General features: G+C 44.6%; 1 protein-coding gene across 1 annotated transcript; it reads right to left on the bottom strand.

Moving 5' to 3' along the window:
- Positions 1-383: 383 nt before the first annotated feature.
- Positions 384-5,171, bottom strand: LOC136458000 (probable glycerol-3-phosphate acyltransferase 3). Its single transcript, XM_066458011.1, has 2 exons — positions 4,390-5,171; positions 384-1,463 (listed from the first exon to the last, which is right to left on the bottom strand). The coding sequence occupies exons 1-2, from the start codon at positions 5,125-5,127 to the stop codon at positions 567-569; spliced, it is 1,635 nt and encodes a 544-aa protein (XP_066314108.1). The 5' UTR covers positions 5,128-5,171; the 3' UTR covers positions 384-566.
- Between the last annotated feature and the right edge of the window lie 13,829 nt (positions 5,172-19,000).

Here is a 19,000-nt window from a genome sequence, read left to right as displayed (position 1 = left end):
CTCTGGATGCAGGGCATCAACGCTTGCACTTAGGGACCGATTGCCTGGAATTGGCACAGCTGTGGAAGAAGAAGGATTACCATCGCTCAATGGTTGGCCCTGTTCTTGAAGACATTAAAGATCTGAGTCGGGCTTAGTTCGCTTTTTCCTTCGTTAATAGAGATTGTAATAAGATAGCTCCTGTGTTAGCTAAGCAGGTCACTAGCTCACATCGCTTGGAGAGGTGGCGTGTCACTCCAGCATGTGTTAGTGAACTGGTGATGTATGAGGCTTCGGCCGGCTAAAGGCAATACGAAGCAAGCAAGTCACACACACACACACAAAAAAAAGCCACCTTTCAAATTTCAAACCATCAGTTCATCATTCCAGCAGACTCCAGTAAAGCTTATTTGCGCATATTCAATATAGATTTGATTTGTTTTTGTTGAGCTTGTTCATAGATTGTTTGATTTGCAAACTAAATGGTAACCTTACACGCTTACAAATGTGTGTTTTATTTTTGCGTGCTCACTGGAACGGAAAAACCACATGATACTCCTGAGTATTCTGTACTCGGACAATTTAAGTCAGTGCTTTTTGGGCGCGGTCGGCACGACGCCTTCGTTGCCGGCGAGCGTCATGTACTTGTCCTTCCGGGTCAGTCCGGTGAGCTCGAACCCCAGCGCCTCGCCGAGCTCGCGCTGCACCCGGTTCGCCACGTCGATGCTGTCGCCGCGGCCGCCGTTGTCCGCCGGCGTTGTGGCGGCGCGCGGCAGGAACTCCACGCGGTACGCCGGCCGCGGGTTCATCATGAAGTAGAATGGGTCCATCCACTTGGCCCCCGGCTTGGTGGACGTGCCGTAGAACATGCCGACGCGCGTGTCCAGCGCCACGGGGTTCACGTCGACGCCGAGCTCGGCGAAGAGCGGGCTGAGCCGGAGCAGGTACTCCTCCCGGCACGTGGTCCCCTCGGGGCACACCACCAGGTCGCCGCGCGCCAGCACCGCCGCCATGTTGCGCTGGTCCTTCTCGCGGTCCCGCGTCAGGCGCGCCGTGCGGATCGGCGCGATCAGCTCCGACACCGGGCTCAGGCTGTACGTCACCGCGGTCACCGGCTTCCCCAGCGCCGCGGCGACGATGATGGGGTCCAGCAGCGTGCGGTGGTTGCACACGTACAGTCGCCCGCCGCCGCCTTCACCGCGGCCTTGGCGCACGGTGGGCACGTGGCCGGCCACGAGGCGGTAGTGCATGCCGGTGAGCGCGCCGACGGGGAAGCAGACGCGGTACGGGAGGAAGGAGAATGCGATGGTGCGGAAGACGACGAGAGCGATGCCGAACGGGAGGAAGGTGTACATGGCGAGCGCGGCCGGCGGCGTGGGCGCGAAGGCGAGGCGGCCGTCGTGGAAGACGAGGGGCCTCGGGTACTTGTCCCGCGGCAGCGGTCGCCATCCCCGCGTGTCGGCCTCGCTCACAGCGAAAGTTTCCTGCACGCACAGAAGGTGTGCACGTTGCACGTAATGTCAAGGGCGCTGGCGTGTGCCGTCACGAGGATCAGCATTCAGCACTGGCGTTAGTTGACTGCGACTATATTTATTATGACTAAATAAAATATATAATAAACCTTTTTGTTGCTAATTCAGCGAGGAACATTTTAATTGCTGATAATAATGTTAATGCAAATTACGGAAGATTATTCAGAGTCCGTACGTGGATTAGGTAGGATTTCATTTTCAATTTGATCTGATGGGGCTCCTGGTCATTATTCTTTTTACAATTTTACTCCTAGCCTGGACATCTCTCTTGGTCATTAAAAAAATACTACTTCTGTTCCAGAAATAATACAATTCTAAGTTTGGTTAGAGTCAAACTAACTTAACTTTAGCTGAATTTGGAAAAAAATGATACTAACATTTAAGACTTCAAAAATGTATATTGTGAAAATATCTTCCATGAACATCTAATGATGTTTATTTAGTACAATAGATAAACGTTAATATTTTTTATATAAATTTAATGAAATTTAAGATGCTTTGACTAAGCAATACTCTAGGATTATATGTTTTTTGAGACGAAAGGAGTAGTTTTATAATAATATAATTTTGTTATGTGTAACTAATATATGAAAACAATAAATGATAGTTAAATAAAATTTATGATTTGTAGACTGATGTGTAAAAAAGTCTAACTTATTTGTAATTGGAGACCTATATTAAAAACGCTATACATGTGAGTTTCAAGCTATTAATGTTCCATGATAACCAGGACATCGCTTGTTCCGTGTTATGTTTCCACGATCAGAGTTCAAATTGTAGCACCTACTATAGGTGCAATTTACACACATATAAATGCTTTTAGTTTAACTGTTATATTTGCGATGCTATGATTATGAACCAATTTATGCTAATAAAAAATTATTTTGCAAGAACATCATGGTCTACTTTAATTATGATCCACGGAAGGAATATACTCCCCCATCAAAAAATAATGTTATTTTAGTTTTCTACTAAATTAATCAATCTTAAGTATAACCAAATTTATGTAAAAAATAACAAGATTTATCACACCACAAATAGGCAAACTACGAAAATGTATTTCAAGATGAATCTGGTCATGTTTATTTTGATATCATAAATACAGTTGTTTTCTTAACATATTAGTCAAATATAAGCAGATAGCGTGGCTTAGAATAAAATTAGAATAACTTTATCTTTGGGATGGAGGTACATAAGCGACGTGAAAGGCTAATTAATTAGGAGGTTGTGTATCGCACTGCTATATAGGCCAACATGGACTTCGACGTTAACAGCCCAATTAAGTAGTTTTCAAGCAGCAACTGCAAATGTTATTCCTAGTAATATGCTAAAAATGACCTTTGATGATGTGCTGAAAACTCATAATAATTTAATAAAATGTGAGGTGCCTAAAATTTATAGCGCGTCGTTTGGAGGGAATTGAACCTGTTGATTGAGTATGATTAATCAATACAAAAAAGACACTTCATGCATGACTGAGACTTGGAAACAAACATGGTTACATGGACCCAAGGCTCGGTGACCCTAGGCTGCCGCTCGAGCTCACAATAAAATCAGTGTTTAGGGCACGTTCAACAGTCTAACGGCTGCCGTCTGCAAGCACGGGTCATGTCACATAGAGACAGCAATACAGACAAATTATACAATGGATTGTCTTTTAGGCTATCTATAAGATAATTAATTCTTGTACAGACTCATAAATTAAGGTGATCATGGGAGCACGAGCCCCCGTCGTACAACGGTGCTGGAGCGGACGATATAGCTTGGGAGCACGATCCCTCGTCGTCTCTTCGCGAAGAGACGGCACACCCGTCTGTTGGCTGAGTCGAGGGGTTTTTTTTGCAAAAATGACATCTCCCAGACGGCAAAAAGACGACCGTTGTACGTGCCTTAAGAGATTAGGCTTAATCTCATACTTAGCCATGAGATCCACCGAGGCTTATAGAAAGTTCTAGATCCGCTACTGGTTATATATACGTGTACACTCCTATGGTTTTCTTCATATTCTTACTACTACAGTTCTATTTATTCCATCTGTTTCAAATTATAAGTCACTTTGACTTTTTGATTCATCCATTTTACTATCTATCTAGATATAATATTATATCTAGATGCATAGCAAAATAAATATACTAAAAAGGTCAAAGCGATTTATAATTTGGAACGGAAGGAAGTATGTATCTATGTATGATATCACTGTTATTAACTATATATACTTATTAACTTTATTACTTGTACACTCTATGGTTCACCACCAATGTTCACTTCCTAGTTCACCATTTGAAACTTTGGACTCATTTCCCTTACGCTACACCTCACACGACCTTCCTATATATGAGCCCGTGGCTAGCGTTCTACTGTTATCATATACTCCTTTTCATAAAGAAAATCATTTTGGATATCGACATGGTCTCTAAAAGGAACTTTGATCGTGATTTTTTTGCTATAAAATATTTATAAAACATGATCAATATATACTTTTATAAAACTACATTTCGAGATGATTATAATTCTACTTACATTACTTTCATATTTTCAAACTCAATCCAAAAGAATTTATTTGTAGTCAAAGTTTCAAATGTTGGACTTAAGACAACCTCAAAACAACTTTCTTTAGCAATACGAAGGGAGTAGAGTTCTTTTTTTTCACCCACTATCGCTACACTTCTACCGTATTGCTTGACCTTTTTCTTCTCTCTAAATAGTAAATTTTAAAACTACCCTAAAAGCTGAGAAAAGCAGTTTTTTAAAAGAAAAAAAATATCTGGGTGTTATATATATTATTGCAACGGTTTATGCGTCTTCGGCTTACTGTAGCATAACGTATATCGGACGGTTAATGTTAGGAGAGTAATAAGCAATGCTCTGACAGTCTCACCTTGCAGTAGTAAGGAGAGAAAAGGCAGTGCACCCTACCGCTGCTCGCCGGTCCGACGAGCCCCACGGCGCCCTTCTTTCCGGCCACCTCCAACTCGTCGCCAAACAGCGCCCGGAGCGTCTTGGCTGCCATCTCGGCTGCGTCCTCCTCGTCCATCAGCCCCGCGAGGACCCCACCGACCGACCTCACCTCAGGCCCCACGACGGCGTCCACGCCGACGTACTCCTTCAAGAACCCGTCCACCATCACCCTCGGGAACGTCGCGCTCACCGCCACCACCCGCGCCGCTGCCTGCACCGCCGCCACGCCCTCCGCCGCCGTGGCCTCCATGAAGAACTTGGGGAGCACTGCTCTGCCGACTCTGGCCACCTCCTTCTCCTCCAGCCCGACGAGAGCGACCGTGGCCATGGTCCTAGCCCGCGCGCCGTCGCCGGGGAGGAGGAACATCAGCGGGTAGAGCAGCAGCAGGAGAAGGCCCCGGAGGAAGCCGCCGGCCTCGACGGCGACAAGCATGAAGTACGGGAAGGCGGACACCGGCGGGCGCAGGATCCACGCCTCCACGTCGACCACTAGGGTCTGGCCATGTAGCATGTCCAGCGTCAGCAGTGGCGGCGGCGGCGGCGGGCTCGGCTTCGTCGTCACCGCCATCCTGGCACGGTGGTGCCGACGACCGGCGAGCTTCCGCAGGAGGAGGAAGAACAAGGAGACCAATGGCTTGGACAATGATGAAGATTTCATGGTCACGGCTATCTATACCTTGCTGGGTAGGTACCCATATATTGCCTTCTTCGATCGCGAGCCCTATAGTCTGTGTCGAGGTGTTGCATGTACTTGTCCTCTGGGAATTTTTTTAACACTTTTTATAAACTAATTTTAAATCTAACATTGTTTTATTTTTTTTTTCCAAAACTAACACTTTTGTTCTGCGCCTATTTCTCTGGCACGGTGAAACGCCTGTGCCGCGTCATGCATGGTGGCGCGGCGAGAGGGATGACGTGGCGACGACCGGCGCGCTGACCGATGGCGTGGCAGGGTCTGCCGCGCCACTGATCTTGGCGTGGCAGTGACGCGCCCTGATCGGTGGCGCGGCAAAACCGGCTAAAGGCCTGCGGCGCCACGTCCTGCCCACCGCACGCACGCCCCCGCCCGCGCCTGCCCGCCTGCCTGCCACGCCCGCCGCGCCTGCCCGCCTGCAGCCGACAGCGCTTGCCCGCCGCGCCGGCCGCGCCACGAACGCCGGCGCGCCACCCGCCGCCGCCGCCGAGACCAGTGCCCGCGCCTCCCGGCCCGATCTAGCGCGCCTCCCGCCGCCACCCGCTGCCGTGCCTAGTGTATTTGTTGATTGAATCGACATTGTTAGTATAGTAAGTTAGTAAAATAAATAAAGTTAGTATAATTAGTAAAGTATAGTTAGTATAGTTATTAAAGTTAGTTAGTTTAGTTAGTACAGTTAGTGAGTCTAGTTATACATTAGTTATTGTAGTTAGCCTTGTATAGATGTTAATATTAGATTAGTTAGTATAGTTATAGTTAGAATAGGTACTAATATTACTATGGACATTACGTACGACGATTTCGACAAGTTGATGAAGTTTCTTGAAATGCTTTTATAGATGGATTGTTGTGTTAGAGTTTTTTATGGAGGAAGTGTTAGGAGAGAAGATGGTATGTTTGAGAATGTGGAAGAAGAATTGGAATGGTTTGATGAACCTCCTAGCTTCAACGACCTTTGTGTCCGTTGGAATGCAAAGTTTGGTACAGTGATTTCACACTGAAGGGGATGTTTGATACTGGGAAGACTAGGGCACACTATATCCTCAGTGCCCTTGCGCGACCCTGCTCACTGGTCCCGCTACACTAGGGTGCTCCAAGGTTCCAATGTGCCCATGACTGAGATGGTGGTGCAGAATGGGTATATGATGTAGGGTGTCTTGGACGGGTCATCCATTGACGGTGTTGGAGGCAATGAGCAAGAATTGGGAGGGATCAAAGGGGAAGCAGCTCAGGGTAACATGGATTTAAACGGTCAGTTGACCCAGGAGCAGTTTCATTCAAGTCAAGTAGGCTATATAAGCAATGATTTCGATGTGAATGAGTTTGAACTGGAAGAGGAGTAGGAGGAGGAGGACATGATCGGTGAATGTAGTTAGCAGTGATTCAGACGATTCAGATGGTGACCATAGGAAATAGACATGCTATGCCCACACCGGTTGATGCCATGCCAGTACCTGTTCATGGTATACCATTACCAGTACCAACTGAGGTTTTGCAAGCTATCCAGGCTCAGGGTAGACTAGTCACAGATTTGCCAGCAGATGATACCCTCTATGATTCATGGGGCAGAATTAGCGAAGCGCAGCAGTATGTTCCACCACCACCTTACACAGTGACTGAGCTTGAGCAACTAAGGTTGATGAACGTACCTTTCAGGGGGTGTTCCGAACTATAGGGATGTCAGCATGACGGATATGGCAGCTTGTGACACTAGTCTCTAGATGTGTAGGAAATCATTGTATGACCATGAGAAAGAAACCGTTAGGAAGGGGTAGTTGGGAGAAAGCGTACAACAGGGTGCCCTTGCATCTTATGTGCAATGCATTACTACAACCCTAGCTTGAAATGATTTATGGACATCAGAGGGATATGTTTTTCGGGACCCATTGAGGCATGTCCTCTATCGTGTGTTCTGGTCGTTCGCACAAACAGAATATGCATTCTAGTTTTGTCGGTCAGTCATACTTGTTGATGGCACTTTCCTGACATAAAAGTATAGGGGCACCTTGATGATGGCTACTGCTGTTGATCCTGAGGACCAGATAGTACCCATGGCATTTGCTTTGGTAGAGGGAGAGAACAATGAATCGTGGTCATAGGTTCATACGGCTTCTACGTGTACAAGTGCTTGGCCCATCTCGCACTATATGTTTGAATCTCAGGACCATCACCCAGGGCTTCTTAATGCTGTAGCTAAGCATATAGATGGGTTCCCAGCCTCTAGTGCATAGATGGTGCATGAGACACTTTGCCTCTAATTTCTGGCGGCGTCAGAGGAAGCAGGAGGTACTGTGACAAGGTAAAGGCTCTATGTTGTGTACGCATAGAGCACCAGTTCAAGGAGACAAAGAGAGAACTAGACAAGATGCTAAATGAAGCGGGAAAAGGCCTGGTTAGAGGCGCAGATAGGAACAGAAGGCTCAGTGGGTGTTAGCATATGACGAGGGGGATTTTAGGTATGGCATCATGACCACTAACTCCTCGGAGTCCTTCAACCGTGTATTCACCAGAGTTTGATCATTGCCTGTGTCTGGAATTGTTGAGTTCTTCTTTCATAAGTGCAACGAATATTTTGTCAAGAGGTGGGAACTTACGCAGAGGAATATAGCTGAGCAGGGGCGTTTTAGAAAGGCCAGAGCAAAACATTTGAAGGAGGCTGAGGAATTGGCCAAGCAGCACACCAGCCGAGCCGTATGGACCCCGCCGCCATATCTTTAGTGTACGGGGCAAGGGTGGTACAAGCTTGGGCGGCGAACGTTATGGTGGACAAAACTACCGAGTTGATCTTGAAAAGGTAGAGTGCAGTTGCAACGTCCCTCAGATCATGCATGCCCCTTGCTCTCATATGATCACGACCTACAGGGTTCGCGGGTACAACTATGAGGATCTACCATATATGTCACCCTTGTATCTCCATTCGAACACCGTTAGTATTTAGGAGATGAGCTTCGAGCCATACCTTGACCCGACACAGTGGCCACTTTATAATGGTTATGACTACGTGCCGCATCTGGATCTAATGAAGGTAGGGAAGGGTAGGAGGAAGAAGAAGCGACTCAAGGGGGACATGGACGCTATGAGAGGGTACGGCGAAGACATGTACGGAGGGGGAGACTTCAACGAGACCCATGGTAGGAATCTTTGCTCATGTTGCAAAGACCCTAGTCACAAGGCTAGCAGGCATAGAAGACGAGGATAGTAGATCCATACATAGAAGATGCTTATTTTCCTAGTTAAGTTGTTTAATATCTCTGTTAATGTTACTTTGAATATATATGTGCTTTCATATTGTGTTCGTATTGCATAACAAGTAGTTCAAATTTTTTAATGGTACATAATGTAATTTGAATATTGTTAATTTGAATACTCTAACCCTTTGTTTATCAATTTGTAATAGGATGGCCTCTCCCACGTAGCACCAGTTGTACCCCCTTCTTGAGGTGGAGTACGACGACCCGCACCGAGCACACTTCTTGACTGACACCGATACAGAGGTGCCCTTGCCTCCTTTGAGGCCCCACACCGATGTTGGCTACACTCCTACTATGTTGCCTACAAATCCAAAGAGACAGAGGCGTCTGAGGGGTCCTTACACTCCTGGGACTTAGTTGGTTATGTCGAACTTATGTCGAACAAATATTATCGTCCGAAACTTGCAGACTCATGAACCAATGAAAATGTTATATGGCAACTTGTCAACTTGCGCACAGACTCCATTTATTTGCTTCATATTCGTTTCAATGCGTCACGTCACCTGCATTGCCCTGATCTGCCTTTTGCCTATAGTAAGAGGCCTCCGCTTCATCTGTGGCCTGAGACAAGAACACGTTCTCTTCCTCCTCGTTCATGTGGCTAGGCTCACCTGTATTGCCCTGACCTACTGTGTCGCCTGTAGTAAGCGGCCTCCGCTTCATCTACGGCCTCTACGGCCTGAGTGAAGAATGCGTCGTCATCCTCCTTCCGCCTGCAAGCCCGCCTCTGCTAGAGCGATGAGCTCGCTCAGTCTGCCAGTGTCATCCTCAGCCTCCTTCGCCTACAAGCCCACCTCTGCTAGAGCGATGAGCTCGCTCAGTCTACCAGTGTCGTCCTAAGCCTCCTATGTCTGCAAGCCCACCTCTACTAGAGCGATGAGCTCGCTCAGTCTATCAGTGTCGTCCTCATCCTCATCCCCATCATCAGATAACACAATCGGTGATTGAACTGGTGTGACCAGCTCGCGTTCTAATGCTCATCTAACTTCTTTTCCTAATACCTTGCACGAGCCGCCTCTCCGTCATGGTCCTCGCTGCATCCAATCCCTTCATGTATAAAATGCAATCAATTAGCAACTTCGATTATATTACATTTAAAATCAGGCAACGAAAAAAAGCTTTCAAGCACTCACTGGCACATAATGCAACAACATGCTCGTTCAAGACCTACATCTATACTCTTGTCTCCACCCTTGCTTTCTTGCTTGCCCTCTCCTCCTCTAACACCCTCCGTCTCTTCAATCCCCATTTGTAAAGCCCAACATCGATCGGGTTACGAATACCGCGCTGTCTAGCAAACTCACGCATCTTGTCTTTGTGATGTTTAACGAATAGGTTGATGTAGTCAGGTCCATATCCCCTCTTCCGTGTAATTACTTGTCTCCCCTTCAGTTTATCCAAGAACTTAGCTTGACCATCATAACATTCCTACCTGCATTTCTTAGTGCTCTGTTCAAACGAAAAAATATATCATATATGTCTTAGCAAAAGAAACAAAATACGATTTCATATTTACCATAAAAATAACCAACCTCATCATAGTCAACCATATGGCCGCAATAATGGCCTATTCCAAGCTCCGAATGGACTAGGCCATAGTTGGATTTAACACCACATTCGCACATGACATGAGGTGCTTTGTAAATTACCCTTTCTTTCTTATTTTTCTTAACCTTTGGCGGTTCTTTCAGCCATTGGTTTTTAAGACCATACAACCACTCCTTGAAACGACACTTCGCCATTGAAAACACCTAAATAAGGTGACTTTAGTACATGAACACATATAGCTCAATATTTCAACACATATACTTTGCACTTACTTCATGCTTGTTTGGACACAAACTCCAATGTATTCTCAGGGTTTATCACGGCTCGATCTCCGCAATCGTACAGAGGAGTTTCCTCGAGTCGTCTAACTGCGGCTAAGTGCTTCTCCTTAGCCGTCATTGGAGGGGGGGGTTAGGGGGAGGTGGAACCCACCGCTCGAAGTGCTCTCGTGGATGTTGCCCTCTCCACCAATTGTTGAAAAGGAGGTACCTGTGGTCAAACTTGTCTGCACCGTCGATCCACTGAAAGAAAAGGCACCTCTCATGGGCCTACACAACAAAATTCCAACAAAATATTAGTAACCTAGTAATACAAATGAAGAAAAAAGCATACAGAAACAATTACTTACATTAAAACGACTGCATGTGTAGAAGCAACGAGCCGTTGTGTCCGGATGTCTCGATTGAAACATGTCGGCCAGACGACCACAGTCATAATTAGGGACAGAGAGGTCAGGAGGGACGGGGGCATCTTTGCTAGACTCGTCCGGGTATAATTCTATAGGACGACCCCGTTTTCGCCACAACTGCTTCCCGAAACATGTCTTCCATCTAATAAAATGGTTCAAATTAAACATTAATCAAAACAACGTAAATTAATATAAAATATAATCATTTGCATTGCAACTCAAATAATATAAACAACACTTATAGCAACAAAAATATACATGGTAAACATACTTCTAACTAAATAATTAACCTTAACATTGACAAAATTAAACTAATATCTTCCTCCAAACCATAACCTATAGTTCCCAAACATAATTTTCTCCTAACCTTAACTCCCATTCATAATATTTCAATCCACCATTCAAACGAAAATAAAAAGTGTGTCATTACCTTGAACGAGGCCGAGGAGGGAGGAGAGGTGGCCAGGGAATGGAAGGGAAGGGAGGGAGGGAGGCAGCAACGGAGGGCCAGACGCCGACGGCACTTGGGAGTGGCGGGAAGGTGCGGCGCGGAAGTCACCAACCGCGTTAAGGCAGACAGAGGGAGGACGGCTCGCGGGCGATATTTACCTAGGACTGCCGCGCCATTGAGGGATGGTGCGGCGGCACCGCGCCAAGATCGGTGGCGCGGCAGACCCTGCCACGTCACCGGTCAGCGCCCCTGTCGTCAGCCACATCATCCCTATCGCCGCGCCACCATGCATGGCGCGGCACAGGCGTTTCGCCGCGCCAGGAGGTGCGGACAAAAGTGTTAGTTTTTTAAAAAAAAATAAAAGAATGTTAGATTTAAAATTAGTTTACAAAAAGTGTTAAAAATAAAAAAAATCCGGGCATGCAGTCTGGCTTCGATGGGCGTTTGTATCTGCTCAGGAGCCACAAGTAGAGCGTTGTGGCTTATTTATACTCGGCTTAGTAGATGTGCCGTGCCGTCTCGGGGATCAGCACTGGTGTTAGTTGACGTCATGAGGATTAGCACGGTGTTCGTTAGGGCATGTACAACGGCAATACCATATATTTTGCAAAAACGTCCCTGGCAAGCTTGGAGACGGGCGGGGTCGTCGTCTCACAAGGCGACGACTGCGGCTCGTGCTCCCAAGCTCACGCGACAGCAGATGCAGCGTTGTACGGGCGTCGTCTCTAGGCTACACGCGCTCGGGATCCAGTTGCGGCCGCGCTTGGTGGCTCAGAGCACCGGAGCTGTCACCAGTGCTCGCCGGCGACGGCGCCTTGTGCTCGCCGGCGACGGCGCCATGAGCATCGGAGCGTGCGATGATGGAACAATGCTAGGGCGTGGCACTGGCAAGGAAGAGCAAGGATGTAGTCATTGCGGTGGGGTCCCAACCTTCACGGGTGGTGGCAATGGCTTGGTGGCGACAGATTCCTCCACACCTTCATCTGGCAACATCGATTTATCCTCATTCGACAGCAATCGAGGATGCACTGATAGCAGCCCGATTTCTCCTCATCTTTAGTGGCTTCGTGCAACCACCTTGCTCTCTTGGATCGATTCTAGTGGCAGCACGACTAGGAAGGGAATGGAGAACGTAAGCCAAGGGAGGAGAATCCGTGCTGGAATTATGTGTATAGCTTACCTGGTTGTTCATCTGTTCTGATTGCAATTGCGTGTATAGCTTCATTTCTGCACATATATATTACAGAGTAATGTCATGAGAAGTGAGAAGATTGGAGAAGAAAGAGATTTGAGAAACCTTATTTTTTTTCTATCCCTCGTATTGAACTTAGTTTCCTCTTATCTATTTTTCAGAAAACTGCAGTTCTGTTTTTTGTGATTGCAGTTCAGTTTCAGCTCTAATCTATGGAAAACTGAATGGCAGCTCTGATTGCATTGCAGTTTCAGTTTCAGTTTCTGTTGATGGAATGATTTTGTTAGTGATGTTCTTTTGCAAAAAGTTTATATGCCTGTCTTGCATGAACTAGAGATGAACTGAATAACACTCGGTTCTCAGTCCTAAAATATATGTGAAAGGGAATTCTTGTTGTTCTAGTAAACCAAATACTTACACATATTACTTGTTGTGGTCTTATTTCTAGTGTACTGAACACTTGCACATATTAAATAGTAACACAGTGGTATACAAAATAATATTCATGAATGATCTTGGCTACATACAAAGTATTAAACCGTTCGCAGACGACCCCTGTCTGTGGGTTGTATGGTCAGTCTCTCTAGCTGTTTGTACATCGGATTCGAGGCTCTTGTAGACGGCCTCCCGTCCGTGGGTTGTGCATGCCCTTAGAGCAGTTGTTGGCTGCAGCGAAAAGCTAGACTCTGGTCGGTGAATTAGTCAAACTCTGTAGTACGCATAGCAGTTTCCTTGAAACACATGGTCGTTCATGCTGTTTCAATTCGTTCTCTGTAGCAGGCTGTGGCTGATCGGAGCTTGCAATTATGAAACGGTCAAATTGAAAAATCGTCAAAGGCGCCACTAGCTATATGCTGGATATATAGTTCGTCGGTTACTGTTTCCAATCATATAATGTAGCTAATGACCTTGTTGCAAGCAACTTGGACTCCTCTATCAAATAAAAAAAGAATATGACCTAATTTACTGTTGAAAGCACCGGCGTTTTCTCCATCATATCACTGCCACCGAATTAATAATAAACTCTTGATCGAAGAGCGTTTTCGCCATCATCATTGCTACCACCACCAACAGTTACTATATATGACACTGTTAGAGCAAGCGTGTGTCAAGAGTTCTTTTTTTTAACTAGTCTGGTGTCAGACGTTAATAAGGGCTCAATAAGTGAAAAAAAAAACAAGATGTCAAATGAACATTTCATCCTTTCAGAGAATAATTATCACATGTCCATGCTATAAAAAATGCACATATGTGAAGTTCACCAACATTTGTTAGCAAGAGTTTCATCATCACTCATATATTATTCGAACCATATAATGGTCTCCCTTTTCTAGTCTTTTTATTGATGTTCTGTGGTATAGTTTCATTTTTGGCCAATATTTCTTGTCAATCAAATTTTATCGAGGTAACAGGTGATCGTAACCATCTCATCGAGAACAACTCAATGTCATTTAGAAGTACCTCAACAAAATCCTATTAAAACTGGGCCAGGGTCAACTGGTCACATACATGGCCTCTTTACAAAGACAAGTGCGGTGGTCACGCTGTAGAACGCTCGCCTACCATGCATGGTTTAATTTGTGTAAATCAGTTTTTCAGAGGCAGCGGTCACTTCATTAGTGAACTTTAATTTATAGAGACGGTTGTGTTAAAAAGTTTATCTCTATAAATTTATTTTAAAATAAAAAATGACATCACTGCTAGACTCTGTGTTGCATGGTATTTATGGGTTTTCACTGAATAAGCAATAATTCATTTCAGATGAGAAATACAACTCTGTAGTTGATTACTTTTTCATTTAAATTCATTTAGGGTCCCAAAATTCATTTCAAAGTCCTAAAAAGTGAATACTAGGAATGGATATATCCTATAGACACAAGTGACTTAAGGGGTGGAGTGGTTTCAGAAGCTATGAGCGAGGCCATGGGTCTTAGGTTCGAATCCCAGTGTTGTGCGGTGTGCGAAAAATTGTTTTGACTTGCGAAGCGCGACCGTGCGACATGCTACTGAGGGTTTCTCAGAATTAAAAGAATTTTTTTACTGTTTTTAGCCCAATTTTAGAATTTCTAAAAGTCCTCATCACTGTTGGTTGGTAACAAAACCGGCTGTGATGGAAGGTTATGATCCAGCTGTGATGACCTTTTTGTACTAGTGTGTACTTGTCCTTTGGCTTCGATGGGTGTTTATATTTGTTCGGCCGCTCACAGGCCACAAGTAGAGCACTAACCTATTTATACTCAGCTTAGTATGTGTGGTTTGGTTTCTACTATAGTAAGTACATGGTTAATTATGTCGATGCTTTAGTGGGTGTGTACATGGCAAGCGTGGCGGGGGGCGAGCGGGGTAGGGGAGGAAGGGGAAGGCGATGGTGCGGAAGACAACGAGCGCCGATGCTGAATGGGTGGAAGCTATATATGCAAGTGCTACGGGCGGCATGGGCATGAAGGCGAGATGGCCGTCGTGGAAGACTAGGGGCCTCGGGTAGATACATACTTGTCCCGTGGCAGTGGTCGCCATCCTGCGTGTCACCCTAGCTGAAACCTTGTATAGATATACTCGTATTCACCTCAATCCATGTGCGTTAGAGCGAATGTTTCTTGGACACATAAGAGCTTGCAATTAAGCTTCCAAACAAGTCCTTACAGAAAGTTTCCAACACACGAGCAATTATGCAACGTTTTGAATGGAATTCAATATCCTGAGATGGAGTGGCGGCTGGAAAATATGTCGTAGATGCACAAGTGATAATTAAGTACCACATCTTTCTTACTACCATTGAAGATGGCCCTACCCATTCTACTGAGGTTAAGAAAGAAGAGCACCGATTGACAGAGGATCAACCTCCAAAGGCATCATCTTATTTAGCTGCCATGGTAGGAAGAGCGAGAACATTGCATGTCCTTCTATGCACCATCATCCTTCACCATTGACCACGACAACAAGACAGCGGCGTAAGTCCTACGGTATATCGACACTTCATTGATGTGCTTGCTCTTCTTGCACAACGTGGTGTGCTCAAAGATTTAGGCATTATTGGAAATGATTGGAGGCTTGATAAGGGCGCAAACCAAATCTATGGAGACTGATTATAGAAATCTTACCGCCCTACCTTCTTAAGCTATTGGTAGGTTTAAAAGGTCGTGCCTTTTGGAATTGGGGGCAGAGGTTTCTTTGCTTCTTGGTTAGGTGCTTTCTTGGTTGTGGCTTGCTATGTAGCTACTTGCTCTTGTTGCAAATGGGTTGTTGTTAATGTTGATGGAGTTGCCTTAGTCATTGTAGCTGCTTGTTTTCTATTTTAAACTCTTTCTGGAGGTGTTGTTTGTCCTACTTGAATTTTTTAATTAATATAATCGGCAGCTCTACTACTCGATTGGTTTTAAAAAAATTGAATATTGTCAAAGGTGCCACTAAATGCTGGATAGTTCATCGATTACTGTTTCCAATCATAGTCTAGCTAATAACTTTGTTGCAATCAACTTGGATTTCTCTATCAAAAAAGAAAATGATCTAGTTTAGTACTCTTTATTGAAAAGCACCTTGACGTTTTCTCCATCACTGCGACCAAATTAACTATTGTTCGAAGAGTTTTCATCATCAAACTCTCACCGCCTGATTTCGCACCAAATATGAAATGTGACAAACTGGCAACAACAATTACTACGACATTGTTAGATCGTGTGTGCCAAGAGGTGTTTTATAAACTGGTCTAGTGTCAGATGTTAAGGACTCAAGAAGTGAAGAAGAAGAAGAAGAAGAAGAAGAAGAAGAAGAAGAAGAAGAGTAAAGTATATTTTTCAACCTCCAACTGACAACATAATCCGACATTCAACCTTGAACTATGAAACCTTCAACTTACACACACCCTCCAAAGTGGTTTTCTATTTTCTAATAATAAAATATCTTGTTTGATCTCTAGAAATTCATAATGAGTTTATTTTAAATCATAAAAATATGAAACTAGTTCCAGTTTTCTTCTAAAATGTCATGTATCTATTGGTGCTATATTTAGAGTTATTCGGAACTTACTTGTTTCAAATAAATAATGAGTGCAACTACGAGCAATAAAGCACTATAGGAACGGAAATAAACAAATTATAAATACATATATATAGATCATAAACAAGTAGAGATTACAAAATATAAAACCACCTTTAAAACCAGCACGATGACAAAATTCGTCCGATTTTGATACTTGGAGGGTGTATGTTACCCGGTTTCGTAGTTTAAGGGTGAAAATCATACTACCGTGCAAGTTTGAGGGAGAAAAACGTACTTTGCGGGGGGAAAATCAAGGAATCAAATGAACATTTCATCCTTTCAGAGAATACTTTATCACATGTACTTGCAATAAAGTTGCACATATGTGAAGTTCAGGAACATTTATGCAAAAGTTTTGTTGGTGTTTTCGGACCACCGGCGAGTAAATTTGTATTTGCGTATCTGGCTCGAATGGTGTGCTCGGAGGACACAAGAGTTTATAATGGTTCGGATGGAACGTCCCTACGTCCAGTTTGCTGCTGCTCGTGTTACCGGCACTTGGTTTGCAATAGGGGTTACAAACAGGCGAGAAAGGAAAAGGATCCCAAGTCTCTGGTGAAAGGAGTGAACGGGTGCTGAGAGCTTGATTGCAGCTCAGCCATGTGCTCGTGTCGTGTGATGGAGACGTGGATCCCGATCTTCCGTCAGGTGATGGTAACTATTGTTATGGCGGAGAATGACACACCGATCCGGCTTCAGATCGAAAGATCGAACCCTGCAATCTTAGCACCACAGCTCCTCTGGTTATCAACCAAGTCACAGACCAGGTTGACCTCGCTAAGAAGGCTAATCCCTGCCTGCGCAACGAAGAACACAAGCAAGAACAAGAAAGAACACAACCAAATGGCAGATGAAAGATTAATCTCACGAGTTGGGGTCTCACAAACCGAAGAACGGCGAAACTGTTTCTTGATAGAATAATCTAAGCAAAACACAAAACCTAATGACGGTGGTGGCGTATGATTATAAAGGTCTTAGGGTCGTCGCCTACCCTGGACACGCCCCCTAATGGGACCAAACACGATACACGGCCCAACGGACCAAAAGGAGGTGTCGCAGCACCCTGACAGATTCTGGACACTGACTTGTTTCGACGATTCCTGTTGATTTCGAAGAGCTTTTGACATGAAACCACTTGGATTGGCTTCCTTATCAAATTATCTTTCCATCCATATGTGGATCATCGAAAACGGAGTCCGGATACGTCCTGGGTGTCCATTTTATTGCAGACTGGTCCTGATGGCCGAGGCAGACTCGAACTCGGATTGGACTGGGCCTCTGGCTTGGCTTGGACGTCCTTGCTGGCCTCCTAAGGTGGTGGACAAGGAGGAGGATGTACAAGGCCATCTCTTAGGTGTTCTCCATCTTCTTAGGGCGTGCTCCAATTTGGGCCTGGGTCCCAAGGATGTCTAACAAGCCCATGACGACAGTGTAGCTCCTGCCAGAATAGCGACAGAATATATTGGTGATTTGGAGGCCTTGCTGACGTGATATTGAGATGGGACCAGATCTATTTGAAAGCTTATCAAACAAGCTTTCCATAAAGTGCTCATTGACCTCGATCGCACTCCGGATGGATGAGTTATGGCCTTCCCAATGAGGCACTGTCGGGCTGCCGACGAACCAAAAGTTTAACTTTGATGAACTTCCATTATGAAACACATTTGAACCTACAATCAAATAGTGACATGTACATGTAGAACCAAGTGAATTATAACCAAAGCCACTATGCAAATGTAGGAACGAGCGCACCTTATAATCATTGTTCGTATCCGAAGGTGTCATGTCATCATCATCCTCCCCTTCTTGACAACAAACCGTCCTCGGTTTGGGATTAGCTGAAGGAAACATTGTTGGTAGTAGCCAACATTGCTCCCCTTCTTGAAAGTTAACATATTTCTTTATAACAAAACTAGGGAAACTCGACATGACAAGATTATAGCAATTGGAATCCTTTGGTTGATCATACTTTTGCGCAATATTAGGAGATTTCAGAGTTGAACAAATATAGACACGATGCACCATATACTCTCCTTTACAATTATATTTGCCAATAAAGTGGTATATACAAGTAGACAACCATGGCAATTCAACACATTTAAGTTTCTCTTCTAAACTACTAAGGGCATATAAAGTATCAAACTCAATATAACCCAAAGTATTTAAAAATACAATAATTTCTTTTCTTTTTTTCGGTAGCAATGGGAAGCAAACGTTTATGTTCAGCATAAGTAATTGGTTCCAAAACATGGAAAACTGAAGCATCATCAACTAATTCATCTTTATCACAAGGAACATCAAGCAAATTATCACGGGACAAAGATAAATCAAGAGAGGGTTCCACTAACAATTGCTCTATGATAGCATGGTTTGTGAAAAAATTTAGTACATTAAGACAATTTTCACCTTCCATGAGTGTAGCACCATGGATATTACCTGTGTTCTCAGCAGGAGTAATAGGTGCATTGTGAAGTGATGGTTCTGAATTTGCATATGAGGTTGTGAGCTCCTCATTTTCTTCCATATCATCCTCTCGCTTATGGATATTATCCTGCAGAAGGTTAGTCATAGCAAGAGGAATAACAACAGATTCTTCCTCTAAATGGTGCACCTCATCATATGAAATCAAAACAGGAGGTGGATTAACAAAGGTTTCTCGCATAAGAAGT

Source organism: Miscanthus floridulus, chromosome 6, assembly GCF_019320115.1.
Source record: "Miscanthus floridulus cultivar M001 chromosome 6, ASM1932011v1, whole genome shotgun sequence".
In the NCBI taxonomy this organism is placed as follows: Eukaryota; Viridiplantae; Streptophyta; class Magnoliopsida; order Poales; family Poaceae; genus Miscanthus; species Miscanthus floridulus.
This window is presented reverse-complemented; position numbering and strand designations above follow the sequence as displayed.

Bases quoted from the DNA above. Each gene is read 5' to 3' on its own strand.
- LOC136458000 (XM_066458011.1), bottom strand. From the start codon at position 5,127: ATGAAATCTTCATCATTGTCCAAGCCATTGGTCTCCTTGTTCTTCCTC. The intron at 1,464-4,389 runs GTGAGACTGTCA...CTGTGCGTGCAG, and splicing joins TCTCTCCTTACTACTGCAAG to GAAACTTTCGCTGTGAGCGA.